At 40.3% G+C, this 25,108-nt stretch overlaps 1 protein-coding gene across 8 annotated transcripts in view; it reads left to right on the top strand.

Moving 5' to 3' along the window:
- Positions 1 to 25,108, top strand: part of DGKD (diacylglycerol kinase delta) — a 69,233-nt gene that overhangs the window by 25,357 nt on the left and 18,768 nt on the right. For 6 of the 8 annotated variants that reach the window (XM_053389641.1, XM_053389643.1, XM_053389642.1 and 3 more), the window contains 8 exons: positions 16,031 to 16,135; positions 17,538 to 17,670; positions 18,651 to 18,757; positions 19,137 to 19,262; positions 20,672 to 20,774; positions 21,516 to 21,678; positions 23,471 to 23,579; positions 24,794 to 24,933. In XM_053389641.1, coding sequence (XP_053245616.1) covers positions 16,031 to 16,135; positions 17,538 to 17,670; positions 18,651 to 18,757; positions 19,137 to 19,262; positions 20,672 to 20,774; positions 21,516 to 21,678; positions 23,471 to 23,579; positions 24,794 to 24,933 — 986 coding nt within the window. Of the gene's footprint in view, positions 1 to 2,220; positions 2,375 to 10,145; positions 10,281 to 16,030; positions 16,136 to 17,537; positions 17,671 to 18,650; positions 18,758 to 19,136; positions 19,263 to 20,671; positions 20,775 to 21,515; positions 21,679 to 23,470; positions 23,580 to 24,793; positions 24,934 to 25,108 lie in introns of those variants that run through there. The other 2 variants (XM_053389647.1, XM_053389644.1) reach the window with 2 other exon arrangements.

Genomic DNA, 25,108 nt, shown 5'->3' with positions numbered 1-25,108 from the left:
TAAACAAAATGTCTGCCACAGTCTTAGTGGTGCTAGAAGTGGGTATATTTGCCTTGCAAGTAAATATCTGCTTTCTTACTTGAAACTGAAGCTGTACTTTGACATGCTGTGTCCCGTCCCCCGTTTCCCTCCCCCAAGAGGCTAGTGGGTGAGTAGTCTGTACTTCACTCTCTGAGAGTGCAATCCTATGCATGTTTACTTGACCGTAAGTCCCAAGTAAACAATGGGCCTTACTCCCTGGTAAGTATGTATAGGACTGCAGCCTGAGTTTTCTGGAAGTACCTGATTCTGTAGCATTGTGTTAATAATGCATTAGTGGCAGAAAAGAAGATCAGTGATTGCTTATTTGTTCAAAAATGTTAATACGTTGCCTTTTAAAAAATAAACCTGAAGGCAAACAGATATATTTGTTACTGTTTGTTTACTATAAACCTGACTTAGTTTTAAAGATTTATCTGCTTTAAATATAGGGTGTGCTATGTGCCTTGCTACTCTCACTGGGACTTTAAAAAAACTGTCATGTCTCATCTCAGTCTCTCCTATGAGAGCACGGTAAAAAAGGTAAAGGTCCCCTGGACGCGTAAGTCCAGTCAAAGGCAACTATGGGGTGCGGCGCTCAACTCAACTTCAGGCTGAGGGAGCCAGCATTTGTCCACAGACAGCTTTCCAGGTCATGTGGCCAGCATGGCTAAACCTCTTCTGGTGCGATGGAACACAGTGTCAAGTGCCAGAGCACATGGAAATGCCGTTTACCTTCCCACCACAGCGGTACCTATTTATCTACTTGCGGGTGGCACTGTGGTCTAAACTACTGAGCCTCTTGGGCTTGCGGATTGGAAGGTCAACTGTTCAAATCCTCGCAATGGGGTGAGCTCCTGTTGCTCTGTCCCAACTTCTGCCAACCTAGCAGTTCGAAAGTACACCAATGCAAGTAGATAAATAGGTACTGCTGCGGCAGGAAGGTAAACAGTGTTTCTGTGCTCTCTGGCTTCCATTATGGTGTTCCATCACACCAGAGGTGGTTTAGTCATGCTGGCTGCATGACCTGGAAAGCTGTCTGTGAACAAACACCGGCTCACTCAGCCTGAAAGTGAGATGAGCTCCTCACCCCATAGTTGCCTTTGACTGGACTTAACTGTCCAGGGGTTGTTTACCTCTTACCATATGAGAGTATACTCAGGGCTTTTAACCGTTTGCTGTAGGAAGAGATTGGTATACAGTCATACCTCGGGTTACAGATGCTTCAGGTTGCGTTTTTTCAGGTTGCAGACCGCCAAAACCCAGAAGTACCGGAACAGGTTACTTCCGGGTTTCGGTGGCCGCGCATGCGCAGAAGCGCTGAATCATTATTTGTGCATGCACAGAAGTGCAGAATCGCAACCCACGCATGCGGAGATGTGCAGATGCGGATTGTGAATGCTGCGGGTTGCAAACATGCATCCCACACGGATCACGTTCACAACCCGAGCGTCCACTGTATTTGCAGAAAGGCAATGAAATAGCATTTCGGGGGCTTGGTTATCCTGGAGATCAAAGTTGGTTATCCTGGAGATCACTGAATGTGGGTAGGGCTGGACTCTTTAAGACAGAGCCAGGCACTGAGGTATGCATGGGAATAGGGAATGGGATGGTGTGAAACAGTCTGTGAATGGGGTAGACTATTGTGTTGTCGGACAGGAGCAGGTCTACCAGTTTGTGACTCCAGCTGTAAAGTGCTATGGCAGGATATATGAGAACACATCTAGTCCTCAAAAGATACACGGAGGAAGAAAGGTCTTGCTTAGTCATTCACTCTCCATAAGGTGCTTCACCCCCTTACCTGTCACCAATGGCACTCAAGTATAAATCTGGACCAGAATTTGCTTGCCTCAGTATGCCCAAATCTCACTGCAGCAATGAAAGCAATCCCAACATTCACCAAGTGGGGGAGATGATAAGAGTTGTAACATGTGATAGAATAATAGTCCTCCATTATTACCAAACACTTGGGAACACACCCACTTCCATAGTTTGCAATTTGCCCTATTTTAATATAAGTGGCATGTCTGCCAGAATACTAAATTATTTATTCTAGCTGTTGCCATTCAACTGAAATCCTTCAGTCTGCCCACATCCTCAACACCACCAAAGAATAATGCACATTCCAATACCTGTATGTTTGCCAACAGGGAGGGGCGTGCATTTCTACTTCCTGCAGAATTACCACTCCGGCCTACAGAGTCAGTCAATCTCAACAGCATTTAGCTGACTTCCATATTTTGTAGGAAAAGAAGGAAACACACCCACACCCTTGAAGCACTACCCCCTGAGCTTGAGTTTCCTACCTTATCCTCTGCAAAATCTGCTAAGAGGCCAATCAATAGTCCTTGACTTGGTAAGTTACCCACTTAATAATCTTGAAAATGTACAGTGCCTGGGCAGTATAGGGAGAAATCTGAGAGAAACAAATTTTGGAAACAGGCTGAGCCAAAAGCTATACTGGTACCTATAACCACTTGTTGTAATATATGGAGAAAATACATTTTTAAAATATACCTGCTAAGAAGTAGGGATCAGTGGTATATATCATTTGATCTGGTGGCTACTTTGGAGAGGTTGTTTTCAGTGATGACACCTTATAAATCAGAGTGGGGTAGGCTTTGACACCCCCCCCCCCGATATTGCTGAACTGCCCTACCCTTTCCTGGACAGATCTGTGAGGTACCTTCTTTTCTTTTAATTTAGACACTAGATTTTCTGTTCAATATGGCTTTTAACTGATCCCTAATGATCTAGGGCAGGGGTCTGCAACCCGTGGCTCCGGAGCCGCATGTGGCTCTTTTACACCTTTGCCGCGGCTCTGGGGTGGATACTAGCGAGGGGAGGAGGCGCATTGTGCGCCCCAACACTCCCCACTGTGGCGGGTGCTATACTGGCTGTGACGTCGCATGGGGGTGGTGTGTGCGTTAGTCACGCACCGTCCCGACGTCACCTTCCCGCCCGCCCGCTACATTGTAAGGGGCATGTACGCTGGCCACTGTTTTGAAGGGGAGTGAAGAACACACACACAAAAAAGGTAACTTGTTATTTTAACGTTTATTTCTATGAGGAGGAGTAATTCTGAGGGTCAAACAAAGAAATAATAAAAAAGTTACAAAAAATTTATTTTTATAATGACGAGTTTTGCGCCTCCCAGTTTTTTTCCCTTCGGAAACAGGTCCAAGTGGCTCTTTTTGTCTTAAAGGTTGCAGACCCTTGGTCTAGGGTTTTAGTGCATTTTAATATCCACTCTTGATTGGATTGCTGTTTGCTATTTAAATTGGTCCTTCCTTCCTTCCTTCCTTCCTTCCTTGTTATATAATGCTTGATTTTTAGTATTTTAATCATATAATGTTACTGGTTTATCTTTTTGCATGTCACTTTGAAAATATTTTTCAAAATGACTCACAAATACTAAAAATAAGCAATGAGGTGACACTTGGGCTATTTCCTTGGTGTCTGACTGTTTGACTACTTTTGTGTTAATTTATTCCTGCATTGGGGTAAGCATTGCGCCTGTCAATTTCAGAATCATGGCTATGTTCAAACACTTATTTGGTGAGGGTCTACTTTTGTTTTGCACATTTGTTGTTAAGTAGCCATAGTTTTAGTTCTGCGTAAGGGGCTGTAGCAATTAAATTTGTTACTTTCTCCCTATCTTGAATAAGTTATATATTGCTTTATTCTTGGACTTAGGCATTTTTGTTTTCACTGTTTATCTTGAATGTAATTTAACTAGATAAGGATGAGGTAGGCAATATAGTATATTGACATTTGAATTAGACCTTGGTCTTTAGTACTTCTCTGATGAAATGGATATGTTCTGTTTTGTTTGAAGAGAAATCAAATACTGAAGGTTTCTTTCTTTATGTTAAATAGCAGCACTGAGCATTAAGTTCTGATTTGTTCAATTGTTTCTGGCAAATCTGGACAATTTGTTTTCAGGCTTGCAAACAGAGCACATTTCTGTACGAATTAGTACACTCGTTGTTTATGCTTAGTTATACATATTACATTTTTTCTTTTCTTTTATTGTTACAATTGTATCCCATTCTTCCAAGGAACTCATAGTAACATTCTAGTCTCCCTTATAATGTAGCTTAGGGTACTTTACGGGTTACCATGTGAGGTAGGTTAGTAGCTTATGCAAGGCCACCCAGTGAATTTTAACCGCTACACTACCTTGGCTGTTGTGACTCAAGTATCGGCTCTGCTACCATGAAACATTTATACTTCTATGGAATCTTAAATGGAAATTGCATACCTTAAATTAGTTAAACAAGCAAAAATCTTTTACTTGCTTTAAGCAGTTCTGATTTACTACTCCAGAAATATTATTGGGGAGCTGGGGAAGGGGGACAGGGGACAGGGAAGGGGGTGGAGCTGGCCAGTGAATCAACCTAATTCTGGGAGTGTAGAGATAGTAAGTGGTCCCTTGCTGCTCAGAAGCCAGAGGCATTTTTACATTTTTCTGTTCCTTTTTAAGTCCATAAAATAGTTCTCCTTTTAAAAATAAAACTCCTGTGAAAATAACATTCAAGTGTTTTATCCCCAGAAAATATGTATTATAGTCTCTCCTGGAGAAAGAGAGAAGATGTAAGGTAGTTTTGACAATATGGTAATGTTATATAGAACAGTACTGGACAGGTTATAGATTCTTGGATGGGAGCACATTCTGCCCTCTGTAGTGTGGGGAGGGGTCATAAAAAATGACCAAGTTTCATAATAAATTTGATGCCATTGGAGCCTCTGTGGTCAGGCATAGCATTGTGTACACATAAAAAGGTAAAGGACCCCTGACAGTTAAATTCAGTCGTGAACGACTCTGGGGTTGCAGCCCTCATCTCGGTTTACAGGCCGAGGGAGCTGGCGTTTGTCCGCAGACAGTTTTTCTGGGTCATGTGGCCAGCATGACTAAGCTACTTCTGGTGCAACAGAACACCAAAACCAGAGCAGCACACAGAAACACCGTTTACCTTCCCACCGGAGCAGTACCTATTTATCTACTTGCACTTTTTGGCGTGCTTTTGAACTGCTAGGTTGGCAGGAGCTGGGACCGAGCAATGGAAGCTCACCCCGTCGTGGGGATTTGAACCGCCGACCTTCTGATCAGCAAGCCCAAGAGGCTCTGTGGTTTAGACCACAGTACCATCCGTGTCCCCTAAAAATAAAAATATTTACGTATTACAAACTTGCTGCATTCAAATTTGAAAGATGGATGTAACAGCAAAGTTGCTTACCACCTGAAAAATGGCTTTAATTCAAAAAGAGTAGAGCCACTGGGAACCACAGAAAATTGCCTTTGGGTGTGGACTTGATTTCCAAGTTGGTAATCCTTGATGTTAGCATTAACAACTTCAGTAGTAAGATATGCACAAGATTTTTGTCGTCTATAAATAATAGGGCTAGAAATAGATGACTTCATCTTACACTGTTTTCAGTGCAGGTGGTTTGATTCTGGTAAATCTGAGTATTTCTAGATATTGTTTTATCATTTGCAGTCTCAATAGCTCAGTGTTTCTGTTGAAGGTGTAACTTAAGAGGCAGACCTTTGGTAAACATATTCTAGTTTCATGAGTTAAGGTTGAAATATTTAATCAGTATTTACCAAAGAATTGCTCTGCGGATTATTTTAGATCTCTGACAATAGTACTTTATGGAATTATTTACTGTTGAAAGGGTGTTTCTGCACAGTTTACTATGAATGCATATCCAACTTGCAACTCAGAATCATCCATTCTGGCACATTTCAGGAACCGTCAAACTGAAGAAGAGATGGATCATGGTTATTCATCGCTGAGTAAAGAAATGGGAAGGAAAAGGAGATTGAGATTGTTTGTAGAAAGATTTTGTTCTCTTGGAAAGGAAAGTTGTTTTACTGGCAGATAATTTAACACCCAATCTTTGCCTTTGTTCATGGCTGGCTGGTTGGTAACCTATGTTCAACATAATCTGCTTTAATGTACTTCAGTTTTTCAAAACATTTGGTCCCGGTTGTTTGCTTATATGAACAGGTGAATGTGATGAAAATTTGAAGTTCTTTCATTAGGCAACAACTAGAAGTTTGAGACAGAAATGCTACAATGATGGCAATGGATTTCTCTTTTTTCCAAAAAGTTTTACATAAAATACAAGATTGAGCAAAGCAGGGAAAGGAGATCAGAAGCATTTGCTTCCTGGTTTCAACTAACCCCATTTTATTAATATTTCCAAACAGGAACATATTTTTGTTCGTTTAATTAAGGTTTGTCTGAAGAAACCAGCTTCAAACTGGTTTACAATCTAGGCTTGTTCAGATAAACAGTAGTAAGTACTAACTGCAGTTCCCAGTTTGGACATAAAATTGAGCAGTTGAAAATGGAAGCAAATGCTTATTGATCTTCTTGTGGCCATGCAGGATGGAGTAAATGAAGAGAGATCACCACCATCACTCTAAACAATTATTTATAGTTATGTCCAAATGAGGTAAATGTCGTGCCCTAGTGGTTTTTGTTGCAAAAGTTTGGTTGAAGTTACATACCATATTCATGTTCCACATTTCAGCTATCTATTGTCTGTTTTGCATTCTCACCTATTCATTTATACTCCATTGGACCACGAACCCAAATATGAAGTCCTGAGTTATTATTTTAGGAGTTATCCATGTCTGCCACATTTTCCGTTTAAATAAACCTACTACCCATAAGAAGGATGCCCAGTAAACCAGTTAAAGATACATTTAAGATACCATAACACCTCTTGTTCTGAACCATAGTGATGTTTGAGCTTCGGCTTCTCTGAGCTGACAGTGAAAGTGTTTTCAACAGCTCAACAACAGCTGCTAGTACTTGGTGATGCCTGATTTACACAGCAGGCAACCTTCTATAACCAGTACCAGAGGACTTCATCTGTTAAGATCCTGTGGCCTAGTGGTTTGGAATCATTGTCCTAGGAAGTACAAAACAAATGTCAGTGATCTGTAATGCTGGCCATGAATGCTGGAAGCAATAGGTTATTATTATGTATTAAATTTCTATACCGCCCTTCACCAAAATATCACAGGGTAGCTTACTATATATATATATATATATGCGCACACACCCCATAGTAACAAACAAAAACAATACCCACCACAGTTGAAAAGGCTATTGATTGGGAGAAGAGGAATGTTTTCACCTAGCGCCTAAAGATATGTAACAAAGGCCCCAGGTGAGCCTCCTTGGGGAGAGCATTCCACAAGCAGGGAGCCACTGCAGAAAAGGCCCATTTTTGTGTTGCACATGAAGAAGGACCTCAGATTATGATGACAGGTCTTGGGTGGCCACCTTATGGTCAGGGGCTGAGATTAAAAGGAGAATGCAGGAGGTATGCTTATGAAGTGTGATGATGAATATGTCACATTTAAGCCCATTAAAAAAACCCTGATTGGTCTGTGTTACTCAGACTGAGTTGTAGAATACAGTTTGGGGACTTGAAAATGAAATTTTAGTTTCCATGGATAGGGAACAGTGCAGTTGCTTTTATCTTTTCTTTTTTTGCTTTGCTAACTTCTCACTTTTCCTTGCGCTTTTGCAAATACAAATCTGTGTTGGATTTGTTGAAATTCTGACTTGTTCAGAATAAACTTCCAGATGGAGAAAGGAATTTGACCCTGGGTTGGGAGATTACTTTTTTCCCAGAGAAAGCAGTCTCGTGTCAGCTGTTCCATGGTAACCTCAGAATAGATAAAGAGACAGAGACAGCAAGATTGAATATAAACTTTATCTGTGGACATGACTGACATATAAATATTAGCAAGGGAAACAACCATAAAGTTACTTCACTTGTTCCTAGAACGTCTTAAGAAAACTGCCTTTGTTTTTCTGCCAGTGTGCAGATGATAACTTTTTAGAGACCTGAAGGTAGCATTGTGCAGCCCTCATTACTTACTGTTCAAACATTCATTTCCCCTTTGTCGCGCCATATTTTCAGTCAAACCAGTTTTGCAAGTTTATGCAGCATTTCAAGCAGTGCCTTGAAGAAAAAATGAAACTACTTCGCAGCAGTGTGTGGTCAGCAGTGCTGAAATAGATGTGTGTAAAAGCTGTTGTGGGCACCTGTTAGCTAGCACTTACCACATAAAGAATGATGAGTAACATAAGGAAAGATCTCATTACAAGCAGAAACACTTCTGCTCTCAGTGCAGGCCCGGATGCCTACCAATAACATCCTTTATGAGATGCCACTCTGGAGGGCCTCCCAAATTTTGTGAAGGCTTTTTAGGAGGTGTGGGGTGCTGCTTCTTAGAGGAGGCAGCTTGGAACCTCTTGCCCACAAGTAGAATGACCACATGTCCTGGTCTCGATCCTTCCCGGTATTACCTTTCCTCTACTTATTTTATTTTATATTATTTTATATTTTTACAGTAAGCTCACATCTTGCGTGGGCGTTACAGACTGGGGATTGTGCCTAAAGCCAAAATCACGTATAGTCAAAACACATTGGGTTAAGTGGTGGGTGGGATTGCCCAAGTCATTTTCCCCAGAACCTCTCCCCCCTTTTTATTTTTTCCCCACATGCATAAAGCTGAATGCCCACAATTTAAATGTACACGCACTGTGGGCTTATTATACATTGCATGCATCTCTTCCATTGTTCTAGTACCTATGCAACACTTATAGCAGCTTACAACAATTTAAAATCTCAATGCAATTAATAAATTAAAATGCAACAATAAAACACACAAAATTTGAAAGTGACAACAGCAGAGATTGCAAATGACCTTAGCAAGCTAGCTTGCCAGAATAAAAATCTTAGCCAGAGGAGGTCAGGCAGAGTGAGGGTGGGGGGCATCCATGCTTCATGGAGCAAAGTGTCCCACAATATGGGACAGGTACTGAAAAGACCCTTGACACCAGCAGTGCCTCCACCTTAGGTGGGAGACGAAGAAGGGCATGTGTCTATCACTGAACCTGAATGAGGCAATCCAGGCTATCCAGTTCCACTGAGAAATTCTCTGCCATTTCCATTCTCCTATATTTTAAATTCTGTTTTTATTTCATCTTTTCTAGTAAAACACACTACTAATCCAGAATCTGCCTGTGAATTGGTATGGTCAGTTTTTTTATTTGCGTAGAACCAGGGAAGCAGCTGTATTTAGAAAACAGGAAAACAGACATATCTGGCTTTTCCACAGATACAGCCAGGCTCCCCTTTTTTCTTTCCCATTATATTTGTACAATTCTCAAGCTACAGGTTCTGGATCAGGGTTTGTGCCGTGGTAGCACAGAGGGGTGGCCTATAAAGTGAACAGGAGTGGGGGAAAGAATCTAAGCGCTACAACTGATTGATATTTCTTGGAACATAAAGCCCCAAATGAGTGAAATTTTGAACTGAATACTGATTTTATACATGCTATTTAAAGAACTCTTGCATGTCTCATCCACTGTTAGCATGCCTTGTGAAAACAGAAATTCAGTTTAATTGTATTTGTATCATCTTTTTAAATCCGCCAGTAGCTATGTGATTTTTATGTCACCTGTGAATAAAAGTTCTATCTGTGACAACAGTGCTTGCCATTGCTTTGCATTGCTAGGAACAGTAGTTAATACGGAAAGACAATATTACACAGTTTTATAGGATTCTGTCAGAGTCCAGACCAGCTATGAACAAGCATCAAGGTTAAATTTAGTGGGGTGCATTCAAATTGAAAGCATAACTTTTGCACGATGTTAAGTGAAGCTGCAAATTTTCCCAAGTGATATTAAAGTGCTTTGTCATATATATATGTTTTTGACCTTGTAGTAACAAACTCTTCAGCCCTATTAGTATTAATGGGATATATGTACTGATTTTTTATTTTTTTATTTTTACAAAAATAAGCAGCTTCCGTTATGCTTCTTGCTGTTTATAAATACTTGACAGTCTCTTGGGGAGCTCAAGGTTGACAAATTGTTCATAGGGCTGTTTTCAAGCAGGATGTGACTAAAGAGGAAACAGCTATAGTTATCAGTCCCTATCACACTCCAGTGTTGGCTGCTTGCAAAAGAATGCTGCATCAGGATAGCTATATTTAGCAGATGCACTGAGACCACCTCTATCTCTTGGTATGTGTCTGTGTATTTCAAGCTAATCTAAAACCCAGCCAGTGTATCATTAAGTTATTTTTCTGTCTGTTGTGGTCAATGTGACATCTATTCTGATAAAAGGACATTTCACTACATGCTTGGCCAAAGTCACTGCTTTATTTTGAGAGTTTTCAGGGCAGCTGAAAAATGTTGGGAAAGACCTGGAGACAACAATGGGTAAGGATTCCTTTTGATATAAATCAAGTGAGGAAATTAATATAAACAGCATAGCAAAAACGAGTGAAGGAAAAGGCAGCAAATACCAGAGAGATTGAAGCATGGGGATTTACTTAAATGTTTTGGAATAAAAACAGCTGCTTTCATGAATTTTCATGCTTGCAGTTGCCCATTGGTGAAGAATACCTTTTCTGCTCTTAAGTAAAATTACCGTAGTTATTCCTTATTTTCGCTAGTTGTTATCCAGATCATTTAACCTGTTTATTTTAACATGAGAATAGTTTTGCCAAGAGCAGGATGCTATGTCTTAATACTGAGAGATAACAACTAGCCAGGAGAAGTGAGAAAATCAAATTGTTAGTGCATACATTTATGAAGATTAGTTCATTGTGGGCACCATCTAGAGAGACAGGACTTTGCCTAAGACAGGGGCAAGGCAGTCCACTGGTTTACTGTAGGATGGGTTGTGGTAGACTGCTGACCCTTCCTTAAATGCAGCTCTCATATCATGCTTAGTGATCTATCCTGAGAGCTATCCTGATCTCATGTGAGTTCTGACCCTTGCAAAGGCTCAGAAAGGGTCAGATAATAATTGCATTATTGTGAGCCACTTTGAGATCAATATTGTGGTTGGAAAAGTGAAATACGAGTATTATTATTACTATAATTATTACTATTATTATTATTATTATTATTATTATTAGTATTAGTATTATTATTTAATTCAGATATGGACGCATGAAGAGCCCACATACATATCATGTTGAGCTTAGTGGCAGTGGTGGTAGCAATAGCTGGGCAGGTCAGTAGTAGTTTTATGTAAGCTGCCTTGTCTGTGATTGGCGTTGTGGGCTTGTCTTCCTTATCTGTGATTGGTGATGCCAGGGTAAGCGGTGAGTGGAGAGTGAGCTATTTCTGGACATTTTAGTAATGAAGAGAACTGCGGCAGCTTGGCAACTAGACAGTGGCAAAGAAAACAGTGAGTAAGCTCTCTTCATCAGTGTGTTGTGTGTGCATGTGTGTTGCTCACGCACTGCTGCAGCAGTGGCTCGTGAGTGGGAGAGGTGACAGTGTGTCATCCCACCAATTTTACTGCACACACCAGGACAGGGTTGGAATTTTAATTGTACTTGGAAATTATGATAATTTATATTATTATAGGATTGATTATTTCAATGCCTTTTTTGATAGTTTCAGCTAGTTTTGGATTGTGTTTATTTTGCAGAATGTTTGTGTCTCTGTGTTTCCTGTGTCTGTGATGTCTGCTGAAAATAGGAGTGGGAATACTGATAAAGGGCAGTTATGTTTATGTTTGAGTTTTCTATCATAGATTCACATGCTGACGTTGAGAGTAATCTCAGCCATAGAGTTCCATATCTGTAAAGCAGGAAAATATTTCCTAAAATTTGTTTTTTGTCCTGAATTCTGTGATGATATGCATTGGCTATATGCATATAGCCATCATATAGATGAGTCAGTACAAGATGAGACTCTTAATTTCAGGGTTGTGGGTTTGAGCCCCACATTGGGCAAAGATTCCTGCATTGCAGAGGGTTGGACTAGATCAGGGGTCCTCAAACTACGGTCTGTGGGCCAGATCCGGCCCACCAGGGTCCTGAACCCAGCCCGCCCGGCAAGTGCAGAACCCGCCACTGTCTAATGGGTCTTGGCCCAAAACTTTAGTGGCACAGGAACATGGTGTGCGGCGCCAGGGAACACGTGGGTCCAGAGGGCTGGGGAAGGCGAGGACCTGTCGGCCGGGAGAGAGGCTGCTCTAGCTTGACGAGGTATGGAGGAGCCCCAGGAGCGGCGAGGCTGTTGTGGACTGAGCCCCGAAGTTTTCTCTCACTCCACGCTCCTTTCTCCACTTGGCACTTCCCGCCTCCCCGCTTTGCTTCCTGGCAGTTTCAACCAAAAAGCCTCTCCTCTTGCTTCCCTTTCTTTCCCCGGTTTCCTTTTCTTCGCCTTTCTTGTGCAAAGGAAGTTTCTTACTCAACTATTCCCTCAACAGTCATTTGGTTTTGAGCGCCACATTTTGCTTTTAATTCTCCCATTTCCCGTCATCAGTATACGTTTCTACCCACCAAGCCCGCTTCCCTCGCTTCCCAGAATTACCGTATTTTTCGCCCTATAGGACGCACCGGCCCATAGGACACACCTAGTTTTCTGGGGGGAAATCAAGGAAAAAATTTTTATTTCCCCCCCAGGTTTGCGCAGCCATCCCCAAGCTAGAAGAGGGAGACGGAGCGCTCCGTCTCCCTCTTCTGCCTTCAGGGACAGCCTCTCTAGCCTCCGTGAGGCAGCGGCTTGCCCCGCTGTCCCCCGAGGTTGTGGGGCTGGCGGGGGGGGGGAGAAGCAAGCTTGTTTCTCCCCCCCCGCCAGCCTCCAGACCAGGTCGAGGAATAGCGGGGTGGCGGCGCTGCGCCTCCCCGCTGTCCCCCGAGCTTTTGGGCTGCAGGCTGCTGCCCGCAAGCCTTGCGAGCCCGCGGGACCTCCTGCCGGGCTTGCAAGACTTACGGATAGCTTCCTGAAGCCTGCATTCGCCCCATAGGACGCACACACATTTCCCCTTCATTTTTGGAGGGGGAAAAGTGCGTCCTATAGGGCGAAAAATACGGTACTATTTTTTTAAAAGCTGTTTTTCACACAATGTCCAAACTCAGTGGGGTTTCCCCCCTTTTGTTTGTTCCGCTTGCAAGCGCTGGGTCCCTGGACCCTCAAACTGAGGATGTAAATTCTCTTTAAGGACTTTTGGTCACGTGAGACTTCAAAGGGCTTTGGTCTGGGCCACCTATGCATGTTGTTCATCCTTAAATGTCTCTCAGCTCCATGTGCAATGCCTTTAAAGTACCGTACATTTGAAGCACATACTACTCCTCTTAGAAGCCATGACCAGGTTTTAAAATGGGCTTCCCTGTGTTTAATGTGCATCATCACTATTAGTCATTATTGCTGTTATATTGTTTTTGTAGCTCTGTATTTCATTCATATTTTTTTCAAACTATAGTCTGGCCCCCAACAGTGTCTGAGGGACAGTGAACTGGCCCCCTGTTTAAAAAGTTTGAGGACCCCTGGACTAGATGACCCCCGTGGTCCCTTCAAATCCTACAAGTCTATGATTCTGTATTATACAGAATACAGAAATACAGTTCTGTATGCATTATCCTGCTTTCTGTTTGTGCAGGTCTGATGTACTTATGTGGATGGCATTTTGTGGCCAGAGTTGCTCTTCTCCAGGCTGTGGTTTAGCATATTTCCATTTCCCCTTGTCTTCACTCTATTCAGTTTTCAATGTAATGTTACTGCAGCAGGCACACAATATGCACTAGTAACCCTTTGTATGGGAGTTGTTTGCTTATGTTTGTAGAGGTATTCTCCTTTCCTTGCATTTATTACCCTACTCCTTCCAATGATTTATCTTATCTTTACCCCATTAACAGCTCTAAAAGAAACAGTAGCTGCTTTAATTCAGGTTGTGAAAAGTGTTAGTCTGCCTTTCGTAGCCATGGTTTCATTCAACATACTTGGCTAAAATGATGTTGCTAAACCCATAATGCCCTATCATAGATGCTGAGAATTCCATGCAAACCCAACAAATTTTTAAAAAGAAACATGTCCATAATACTAAATATTTTGCATGATATTATAAACAGTTTTAATTTTGTTAAGTTATAAATAAGAGTGCTGATTTAAAATGCTGCTGGGGGAAAAATAAATGGCGAGAGGGGCGGCTGCTGCCATGGATTAAGTTCTTGGCTTTGATTTAACATTTATCTCTCAGTGTTGGTGATCTGCACCTATGAAATGATAATCTTACTTGTTTGCCTATGACCAAGTTTTGTGTGGCTTTCCTAATCTGTATTAACAGAGATGTGGATTTGGTTTGCTGCATTGTGATCAGGTAACTTTGATTGGCATTTTGTGGATCCTGGTTCATGTGGCAAAAATAAAGGAAAAAGTCCACAAACTGGAAGTCTGCTCACTTCTGGTTTGAGGGGTACAGTGCATACTCCTCCAGCCACTAGGTCACACGATTCTGTTTAGGTTCTTTTGGGTTTTGTACCTAATGTGCTTTATAAAACTAAACTCAAGTCAGCTAATATGGGGACTGTTACAGTTTTTGTGTTTCCCTACCCTATAAAGGACCAGTATATCTCACTGGAGGAAGAATAGCTTAGTAGCAGATCACTTACTTTGCATGCAGACTTAATACCATATCCTCAATATATATTTTTTTCTTTTTTAAAATGTATTTTTGTATATGGTTTCCCTGCCATATGAAGCCTCCCGTATTATCAATAATAGTTGGTGTTAATTAATTGTATTGTTTTAGTGTTCCTGATAATTCGGTTACTCTGTTAATTTTGCTGTTTTTAGTTAGGTCTACACAATTACAGTTTCCCCTCTTTCATTGTTTGTTGGTTTAAATCTGTTTTAGCTGAAAGTGTAATAGGCACCTCTACTCCAGCTAATTACAAGCCTCCAATTGTCTTCGGAATGGCTGGGAAAGCTTTGGGCACTTGGGGGAGGAATGGGACAAAAGACACAGGACAGCTGGGAATGTTGTGAGTACATATTAGACAAAAGGCATCCTCTCCAACTAATTCTCCAACTAGCCATGCTTCCTTAGGCCACACTGGACAATTTGTCCCACATAACAGCAGGGACTTTTAATTGCATAGCATCTCAGACCTATAAATTTACGCATTTGGTACAGCAGCAATCATACCCAAGAGCTAGAAAGTTTCAGCTTTCAGTGTACAGTATATAAAACTGCTGTTTAGAACTTGTCATTTTCATATTGGGTAGAAAAGACATTTAATTTGGTAAAATATTGAAATAAACTTCTGAGCAGGGTATGAATGCTACCAACTATAAAGTGTGTAGAGAATGTTCACAAGAACTCTCTCATTGGGTTTTTGAAGGACTTGTTTGCAGTTAGGAATCTGGACATTTTGCACAATCTCTAATCTAACCAGAGCCTTGTTTTAATGCTTTCCCATTCATTATATGAGAACAAAAAACCCATAGTGGCATTACTGATGGGTAGATTTTAGAACAAATCAAACTAAATCTGTTGTTAGAGCTCTTAATATCACTTGGCTCAATATCCTAGGTTGACTGTGTGTGTGCAGCTTAACTATGAAATAAAGATGTCCAACTTGCATTGTCTTAGATTAAGAAACATCAGGAGAATAATGTGCGTATGGCAAGTTCTTCAGTCGCTCAACTACCCCAGAGTAGCTTTTCCCAACCTTGATTCCCCAGGTGTTTCTGGACTACAACTCCCATCATCCTTAGCCTGCAGAGTTGGTAGTCAGGGTTTATAGGAGTTGTAATCCAACAACATCTGCGGAACCAAGGTTGGGGAAATCTGTGCTAGAGTTAAGAATTTTAATAATGTTTCAAAGTTAGGACATCTGGAAGACTTGAATAGACTCCTTCAGTGCTCATAATTTCCATAAACCACATAGCATCAAAGCACAGAGAACCATTTTTAAAGTGTTTTGGAAGATGTGGTCTCTGGCACAGGATTTTTTATTTTGGTCACCTGGAAAGGCCCTAGGTTTTATTTCCCTTTTGTTGCTCAATTGCAAAGCTTGGTTCTCTACCTTCTCCTGCATCTGTTGAAGTAGTCTCATGTCTCTAGAAACCTTTAAGTCAGAATGAAACAGTCATTCTTTGCTATCCTCCTCTTCTGTTGGTATCTCAGGGAGTTAAGAGTACCAGACTATTCTCTTACCTTACAGGTCATTACTCCATGTCGGAAACTCATCTTGTGTGCAGATAATAGAAAAGAAATGGAGGACTGGATTGCAGCACTGAAGACTGTACAGAATCGTGAACATTTTGAGGTAATGAAATAGGTTAGGTATAGATGTATATCTGCCCTTTATTTTTTAAATGCCGTGACAGCCTCACCCCCAACGCATACACTGTTTACTGTTCATTTATGCTGCTTGTTTCAGCAGTTGTAATTAAATATTCTCTGAAGTCAGTGGTCATCAGAACATGTATATAAACTGTCTGAATTTAAAGTGATTGCTCACTTTAGTCATTCAGGCCTTGTCATCATGAGTAATCCAAGATCAGGAAAGAAAGTTGCACTTTCCCGTAAGTGAGTACCACGTGGAGTGATGTCTTTGATTTTGCAAGAGTACAAACAGTAAAGTAGGTGGACTGTGATTAGTACAGTTATGATAAAGAGTTGGAACTTCAAAAGTACTATTTTTATTTTGGAAACCACCACTTCTAAGGTACAGATGTAATTTTGTAATGTTGCTGCTGGTTTTTTAGAGTGCCCTCAGTGGAAAAAAATTATAGATTGATAAATAAAAATCAAAAACATTCATAAAAAAATAAATTTATATAAATTAAAAAACAGTAAACACACACAAAAAACTCCAAGCAGATAAATGCCATGAGAATTCAGATCTTAAAATACTTAAGATAGTAAAAATGTCTAACATGTATGAAAAAGAATACAATATTTGAATATTGTGTATTGACACCATTTCTCACTATTAATAAGGGCAAAACTAGGCAAGACTCCATGCATGCAGTTAGCAAATTGCAGGTGCAGAGTACCTGATCCATTTCAGAACCTCGATGTGGGGATTAGGTGCCTTTGCCCCACTCTGCAGGACATGTCAGGACTGGTGCCCTCATGCCTGCCATTTGCAAGAAAGGAGATTACGACTAAAGATTAGGAAGAACTTTCTAATGATAAGAGCTGTTCTACAGTGGACTGGTCTGCTTTGGAAGGTGGTGGACTTAGCTGTCAGCTGCAATTCCTGCATCGCAGTGGGTTGGACTAGATTAGCTTTTGGGTCCCTTCCAGCTCTACATTTCTATGATTCTATTATCTTTCTTGCTTATAGCTGGCAAATTTTTGAATTACTAATCCAGACCATTTCAAGCCGATTGTACTCCATAGTTCTGTGCAAAAATGTTTGGTGGGCATTTCATTTACATTTCTTACAGCCTCCAGACTAAATTCCTCTCATTGTGCTTGTACCGTATGGGATGAAGTTTACAATTTCACCCCTTGATGTACTTTTCAGATTATTGCTCATTTCCTTACCCCCACGTACAGCAGGGCATTCTTGTTCCTCTGTTCTTCCATGGTTACAATGCTCCACAGGTTATACAGGTGTAGATTCTGCCTCAGAAATATATAGTTTGCACAATTTAATATCTATATCAGTGTCCCATTGGGATGTCATCTTCATTTGTTTACCATAAATTCATTTTCAGTCTACACAGTACAGTATGGACCATTTCTCAGGGATGCATAACTGGTACGCCTGTTCGCATGCTCGGCCAACATACTGCAATGTGTGTCGGGAGGCACTATCTGGAGTCACGTCCCATGGACTCTCCTGCGAAGGTAAAATCCTTTCATTATTTTGTGCTTGGAACATAAAGCTGTTAGGCTTCCAAGAAGGCATTGGTCAGACTTGCACCCCATTGGTTGGTCACCATTCCAAGACGGGAATAACCGTATGATCCTGAAATGTTCCCTGCCAGACTTTGACATCTTGCAAATGAAATAGGCCTTGATCTAAAAATCCTGCTTATGCAATGACTGAGAAAAATTATACCAAAACAGGATTAGCTACAGTACAAAATAAAACTGGTTAGCTTTGATTCTACATTTATTGTGCTTCATAACTTTTGTTAAATTATAGGAGCTAAGAACCTTATGAATGAGAAAGATAACTTCTTTTTAAAAAAATTATCTAAACTTTGTTGGCATATATAAAAGATTCCAGGAGTGTTCAGTACAATAAAATCAGTAATCAAAAAACCTGCATCTAACATTTAAGTTAGTTATATAACATTCACAAATCTTCATTGCGTGTTGCAGAAACCTGGCTACTAAAGATAACTGTGGTTGGGCTTTGTGGTCAGCAACCTCTCTCAGGTTAGGTTTTTAAATAAATGTAGATCCTTAGAGGGTGTTACATGATATAAGGGGAGAAAAATACATCTAAGTTCCACAATTAAATTTAGGAATCTTTTAGAAATATGACATGAATTATTTTTTCTCTGCAGGTAATTCATCAACATAACTATTCCCTACTGGATTGTTTTAGAATATTTTCCAGAAAATACGTCTGATTCAAATAAAATTATCTGTAGTTTGATAATGTGTATGTAATGTTTCCTGAGGATAATTATTTCCTAATTAGAACAGGTTTAAGATTTCCTGTACATGCCTTGTTTAGATTAGACTGCTAAAAGCAGAAGAAAAGAAATGGGTTTTGTAACACTGGGTTTCATGTAGATTTAAATTGAGTGTTCGCTCAGCTCACCTCATATCTACTCTTCTCTTTCTTCCTTTCCCTCTCCTCCTGGCTTGTCCAGTCTGCAAATTTAAAGCCCACAAGAGGTGTGCTGTCCGGGCAACTAATAACTGCAAATGGACAACACTAGCATCTATTGGGAAGGATATAATTGAGGATGAAGACGGGGTATGTATGAGGCCATTTCTCATGTGGGGAAGGTTAACAGGCATATAGAAGGCATTTCACATACACCTCTGCTTCTGCTAAGATTCTCTAGATTCTCTAGAGACTTCAGAGAGGAACATGTATACTTACTTTTAAAGTAACGGGGGGGTTATTGGGTTGTTGTTTTTATTTTGATTATATATTTTGTGGTTTTATATTTTGATTTTGTTCTGTGAGCTGCCCTGAGACCTCCAGGTATAGGGCGGTATACAAATTCAATAAATAATAATAATAATAATAAAGCAATGGGAAGGGTGAGTGTTGCTCTATATTTCAAAGAGGGCATAGAGTCTAGTAACGGCCCTATAATGAAAGTGATTTATTTTCTGCTTGTTTGCAGATTTCAATGCCACACCAGTGGCTTGAAGGAAACCTGCCTGTGAGTGCCAAATGCACAGTGTGTGATAAAACATGTGGCAGTGTACTGCGCTTGCAAGACTGGCGCTGTCTCTGGTGCAAAGCAATGGTCAGTTAACGTTGCAATGCTGTTCAATTTTACTCCCCTTTTCTGCACTGTGCCTGTGTATTCTGATAATGCTACTATGTAAGGAGAAAGTTTCAAAGGCATCCCACTGAATTTATTTATTTATTTGCTAGTTAGATTTCAGCTAAAATAAGCCAGCTGTTAGATATTTTTAAAAGATTTTATGCTGCTTTTGCCAATTACCAGTCTTTTACATAGTCGTGGATAAGCATAGCAAAATGTGTAGCCATCTATAGGCTCTTTATCCACTGATTCTAAGATGGGTAGAAATGTTGGTGATCTCTCATGATGTTACCACAGCAGCCTAAGGAAATTTCACTATGTTGAATAAGCAGAAGTAGATTAATAGAGATTGCTTGCTTACTGGTCCTTTGCCAGAAAATAAAGGTCACATCTGAAAGCAATAATAAATGTATTACAGATCTTTCTGATGCAGAATGTAGAGTCCTAAATATATGCTCTTCTTGTATCCTGGGAATCGCTTATTAACAAGCCGTATATTATTTTGGCAAGGCCTGCCTTTCCTTGACAGTCAAGCAGAATAGCACTGAATTATTTTGGATACTTCACTGATTCTTAAGTGTAAATCCTAAGGATAATGAATTTCTTGGCATTCTACATGCACATGAGTGTGTGTGGAAAATGTATTTGAAATGTAAGCAAATAGCCAGGGAAGCGTAAGATATCCAGATAAACCATTTGGCCTCTGATGTTTTATACTTGTTCACAGAATTATTTAAGGAAAATGAAATGCAATTAACTGCAAAACTTTTGAAAAAACCATGGGCCTTTGTGAAAGATCAGTTGTTTTTCTGTGCCTGTTTTAGGTACTGCTCTCATTATTTATTCTTGTCGACTGTAGAATTTCTTGTTTACGCCTACATTTTCATCAGTGTTTCCAGTTTAACAAACCTACTCTTCACCAATCTCTTGATCTGTAAGTCAGTATTCTGAGGATACAACTTTCAGAATCAAGTGTCCCAAGTATTGTAAGAAGGGAAATGATTTTATATTCCTTTGAGCTGGATAGACTAAGGGTTGATATAACTATTTCATCCTGTATTATGCACACAGGTTTGTAAATGCATGCAAACAAAACACTACAGGGCTAAAGCCTGTTCAGATGTAATGGCCCTGCTTTGGGAACTCCCACCCTGCTCCTTTCCATGTGGGCTTCCTTAGGCAGGTTTTGTGTTATGTCCCAACTGGAAACTGTGGTTTAATTTTGGACTTGTAACCACTGTGTTTCACAGATCATGGACTGGACTCCCAAGATTAAGCTAGTTTGTGATTTCAGTGTATATTTCTTTTCCTTTCCATTCCTGTGAATTTCTTCTTCATTAAAACACCTGAATAGAAGCAAAACTTTAGCTAATATATTTTCCTCCCAGGTACATACCTCATGCAGAGACTTGTTACCAACCAAATGCCCGCTTGGCCTTTGCAAAGTTTCTGTCATCCCTCCTACAGCTCTCAACAGCATTGATTCGGATGGTAGGTATCAGCTAATGCTTTTCAGTGTTTGTTTCACACTTTGCCAATCAAGCAAATAGCTCAAAAAACCAACGTTGGCATAACGCAGTTATTCTCATTATAGCGCCTAATACTCATTATGTGCACCATAATCTTTTTCTCTTTCCTTCTTCCTTGTTTCGTTCCTTATCTTCTTTCTTACATTCACAAAGACGGGAGACCTAGACTGCAAATTTGTAGAGCTCAAATTTAGTATAGGTGTTGTCACACTAAGATATTGGAACAACTGTTAGGTACTTGTAAAAGTGCAAGGTCCGCAGATCAAAGCAGTCAAATAACCACATTGGGGCAATGCAATCCATGGCCACTAACCGTTAAAGACTTTATATGCCATTAGTAAATCCTTGAACTTGGCCCAGTAACAAAGCAGCAGCCTGTGCAGATCTTTGAGCAGGAATGTCATATGCTGAGAGAATCTCAATCCTATCAGCCATCATGCTACAACATTCTGTACTAAAGGCAACCTAGTGCAGCCACTGTGCTAATAATGAACCCATTCTCCAAATCTTAAAAGACAGAATTAAAATGTCACCATTGGAATATTTCAATTTTTTAAAAAAGGGGAAAAAACAGTTAGTATATTGAAACAGCCGTATAGTTCCATGTAATATTCTGGTTAAAGATCACTTAAAGACCTGCAGACTGTTAGCCACCCTGTGGTAATAGAGCTCAATTATTATTAATTTTTGCTTTTCCCTTCAGGGTTCTGGAAAGCCACTTGTCCCCCTTCTTGCACAAGCCCTTTGCTGGTCTTTGTTAACTCAAAAAGTGGAGACAACCAGGGAGTAAAGTTCCTACGAAGATTCAAACAACTGCTGAATCCTGCACAGGTCTTTGATCTTATGAATGGAGGACCTCACCTCGGGTAAGAGATACTCTCTTGATGTACAGATGCCTGCAAATACTTAGAGTGGCCCCAGGCATGAGGGACAGAGCATGAGCTTATATAATGTGGCAATATTGGAGAAAAAGAATGTGTATACAGTGAAACCTTGGTTGTCAAACATAATCTGTTCTGGACGACCGTTTGACTTCCAAAACGTTTGACAACTGAGGCGCGGCTTTCAATTGGTTGCAAGAGCTTCTTGCACTCAAGTGGAAGTCACGTGGGATGTTTGTTTCTGAAAAACATTAGAAAACCGGAGCATTTTCTTCCGGGTTTTCGGCATTCGGGAGCTGAAATGTTTGAAAACGGAGCCATTCGAGAACTGAGGCTTGACTGTATTACTTGAGGAGGAGGGGATCAGAGAGAATCCTAATGCTCACAGGGTGAGTGCTCTCTATAATGTGGGTATAGAATATAACCTCTAATGTATCCATCTGTGATCGGTGGCAATATTCTCAAATTCTGGGGTGTAGGTATCTGTTGTATATCCACATTGATTAACATTCATGTATCTATGCTTTGTTGCTGCTTTCAACAAAAGTTAGGCTGCTGTTCTCAGTAAGTTTGTGATATATGAGGATTTGATTTCATTTTATAAGTAGATCTGGAAGCTACTATATCTAGGGACGTCTTCTCTACTTAGGATTGTTGTGTACCTTGCGTGAAAATTATATTGAAAGTCTTGATGCCTGAGTGTTGTATGATAGGTCTGCAACTTAAGTTGGGGTTACATTCTGGGGGTCTTGCCTAACTTCAAAATGTAAGACAGAACTGTTCCACCAGGCCTTTGGCCAGGGCACAGCCTGACTCCCTCCTTTGGCAATCTTCACGGAGCTCTGGCTCAATGGTTGCCATTGGTTTGATTTGAATTAATTTTATAATGAATGATTTTAGAGTGTTGTGTTGTGTTGTGTTGTACTGCTGTATTGTTTTATTGTTGTTAGCCGCCCTGAGCCCGGCTTCGGCTGGGGAGGGCGGGATATAAATAAATATTATTATTATTATTATTATTATTATTATTATTATTATTATTATTATTTCAGAGCCCACTGGATTCAATGGTGGGTGGGATTGCCAAAGTCATTTTTCTTGGAACTCCACCCCCTTTTAAATGTTTAAATTTATTTTTTTTTGGCCATGCACATACAGCTGAATGTGCACAAGTTAAATGCACACAAGTTGCAGACTTACCGTAATTTATGCTTTGAATAAGAACACATTTAAAGTTTAGAAAGCTGCCTTATTAGGTCAGACTATTTGTCCATCTAATCCACTATTGCCTACTCTGACTGGCAGTGACTCTTTAGGATTTGGGGCATAGGTCCTTCACATTACCAGCTATCTGCTGCTTTAACTGGTGATGCCAGGTGAGTGAGCCTAGAGACCTCTTGATGTAAACACATGCTCAACCACTTAGCTATGGTCTCAAAATATATGTGTTCATTCTGTTACATTTACTGCAGGGATACGGTACCCCTTATGAAGCTCCATAGAACTTTTCATTTATTTCTTGAATTGCAAACCACTCTCTGTGGTTCTTGTTCTGGGAAGAAAGTATCTGCTTAAAAAAACCCAAATACTCTAGTACCCAAACTTATGTCTTTGTGTTGCATAGATGGCTAACTGGTACACTGCTGTTACTTTGCCCCTGCAAATACAGATTCTGATTAATTTGAAGTCTTTATTACTCCTGTTGAATAGATTTTAGTTGTTAAACTCTCTCGTATTTTAATAATACATTACAGCAGATACACCTTTTTTTCCTGTGCAGTTTACGTTTATTCCAGAAATTCGACACCTTCCGAATTCTGGTATGTGGTGGGGATGGAAGCGTTGGATGGGTTCTCTCTGAAATTGACAGCCTTAGTCTCCATAAACAGGTAATTTCTCTAAGTTGCCATTCTACGTGTGTATTGGCTAAATGACAAAAGAGAGCAAGGAGGAACTTATGAAATACAATTTTGCCTAGAATAACAAAATATCTAAGACTGAAAGTTTGCATGACAAACATGGGATTCCCAACTCGGTGTTTACTGAATGTGAGTAAGGTTCATTTGCAAGAGAGCAGCAGTAGGTGTTGCCCCCACCTAGTGTTTATCACAATATCTTCCCCCAGCCAAATATCTTTCTGGTCTCAGGAAGTCTTAAATGATATAGTCTTTTATGTATTTGTTTGCTTAGGGCTGGTTCACAAGGCCCTGTTTAAGTCCAGCATAGCAACTGTTCCGCATAGCAACTCATTCATGTGTAGATGTTCACCATGCGTAACTTTCAGCTTTCACTATGCCGCTGCAGTCTTCCAACCCTTTATTCCAATTCACAGTTTCATGGCACAAACCATGTAGAGTAGCCTCTGTGCAGGCAGTTTTGAAGTTATCGTTGGGCTGATACTTGATCATATAAATCATGCCTAGTTCTTGAAATAGCTATTTGCTTGGAATGGAAGTATTGCCTTTATGATAACAAATAATTCTTGTTTCAAAATGGCAATAGCACCACTTTGTGGTTAACTGAAATACTGATCTTTAACAAAGCCTTCAACTATTGTTCAATGTCAAGGATGTAATTGAACTCTGTTTCTCACACTTTAACTTTTTAGAAACAGATTTCTTATCAGCTATTTTTGACTGTTGCCAGCCCTACATTGCATCCTTCTTGTTGTTATTGTTGTAAACTCCAGCAGTGGGTCTCCATATTTTTTTAAAAAGACCTGTAGATGTTGAAAGGCAAGATTTGAAGAAAAAGTAGATTTTAAATAATTGCTTTGAATAGGAATAAGCCACCATTCCTTGTAATGGAAAGCTGGGGAAATATATATATATATTTTAATGGGTAGGAATTCTTAGATAAGGATCTGGGGTATGGCGACTCCAATCTGCAAAAAATAAAACAACAAAATAATTTGAAAATGGTGAAACAATATGGGTGAAACATTAACGACATAGTTTCTTTTTAACTGGACTCTTTACTGTGTAATTTTCTCACATCGTCTTTACTGTAAGAAATCAACTAGAAAACATTCAGTGGTCAGAGTTGGTGTGGGCAGTGAATCCCTTTGGGCTAGTCTTATTTTTATTCTCCCCTTCCTATGTAGTGCCAGTTGGGAGTGTTGCCCTTGGGCACAGGCAATGATCTTGCCCGTGTGCTAGGCTGGGGATCTGCTTGTGATGATGACACTCAACTTCCTCAGATACTGGAAAAGCTGGAAAGGGCCAGTACCAAAATGCTTGACAGGTAGGTGCTGTTCTATGATTCTGCTCCTGTTCCCTAACACAGTGATAGTCAGAATCACCAAATGTGCACATGGAAGTCCCTTGCACTTCTGGAGCTTTAGTGCTAGATATGGCCCAAAGTCTGAAGTTTTTGTCAGTGGGTCTGTTTTACTCTGCCCTAGGTCTGTTTAATGGGT

The sequence above is a fragment of the Podarcis raffonei genome, chromosome 5 (assembly GCF_027172205.1).
Source record: "Podarcis raffonei isolate rPodRaf1 chromosome 5, rPodRaf1.pri, whole genome shotgun sequence".
NCBI classification, from domain to species: domain Eukaryota; kingdom Metazoa; phylum Chordata; class Lepidosauria; order Squamata; family Lacertidae; genus Podarcis; species Podarcis raffonei.
Note: the sequence above shows the minus strand (reverse complement) of the source record. Positions and strands in the feature narration are given on the sequence as shown.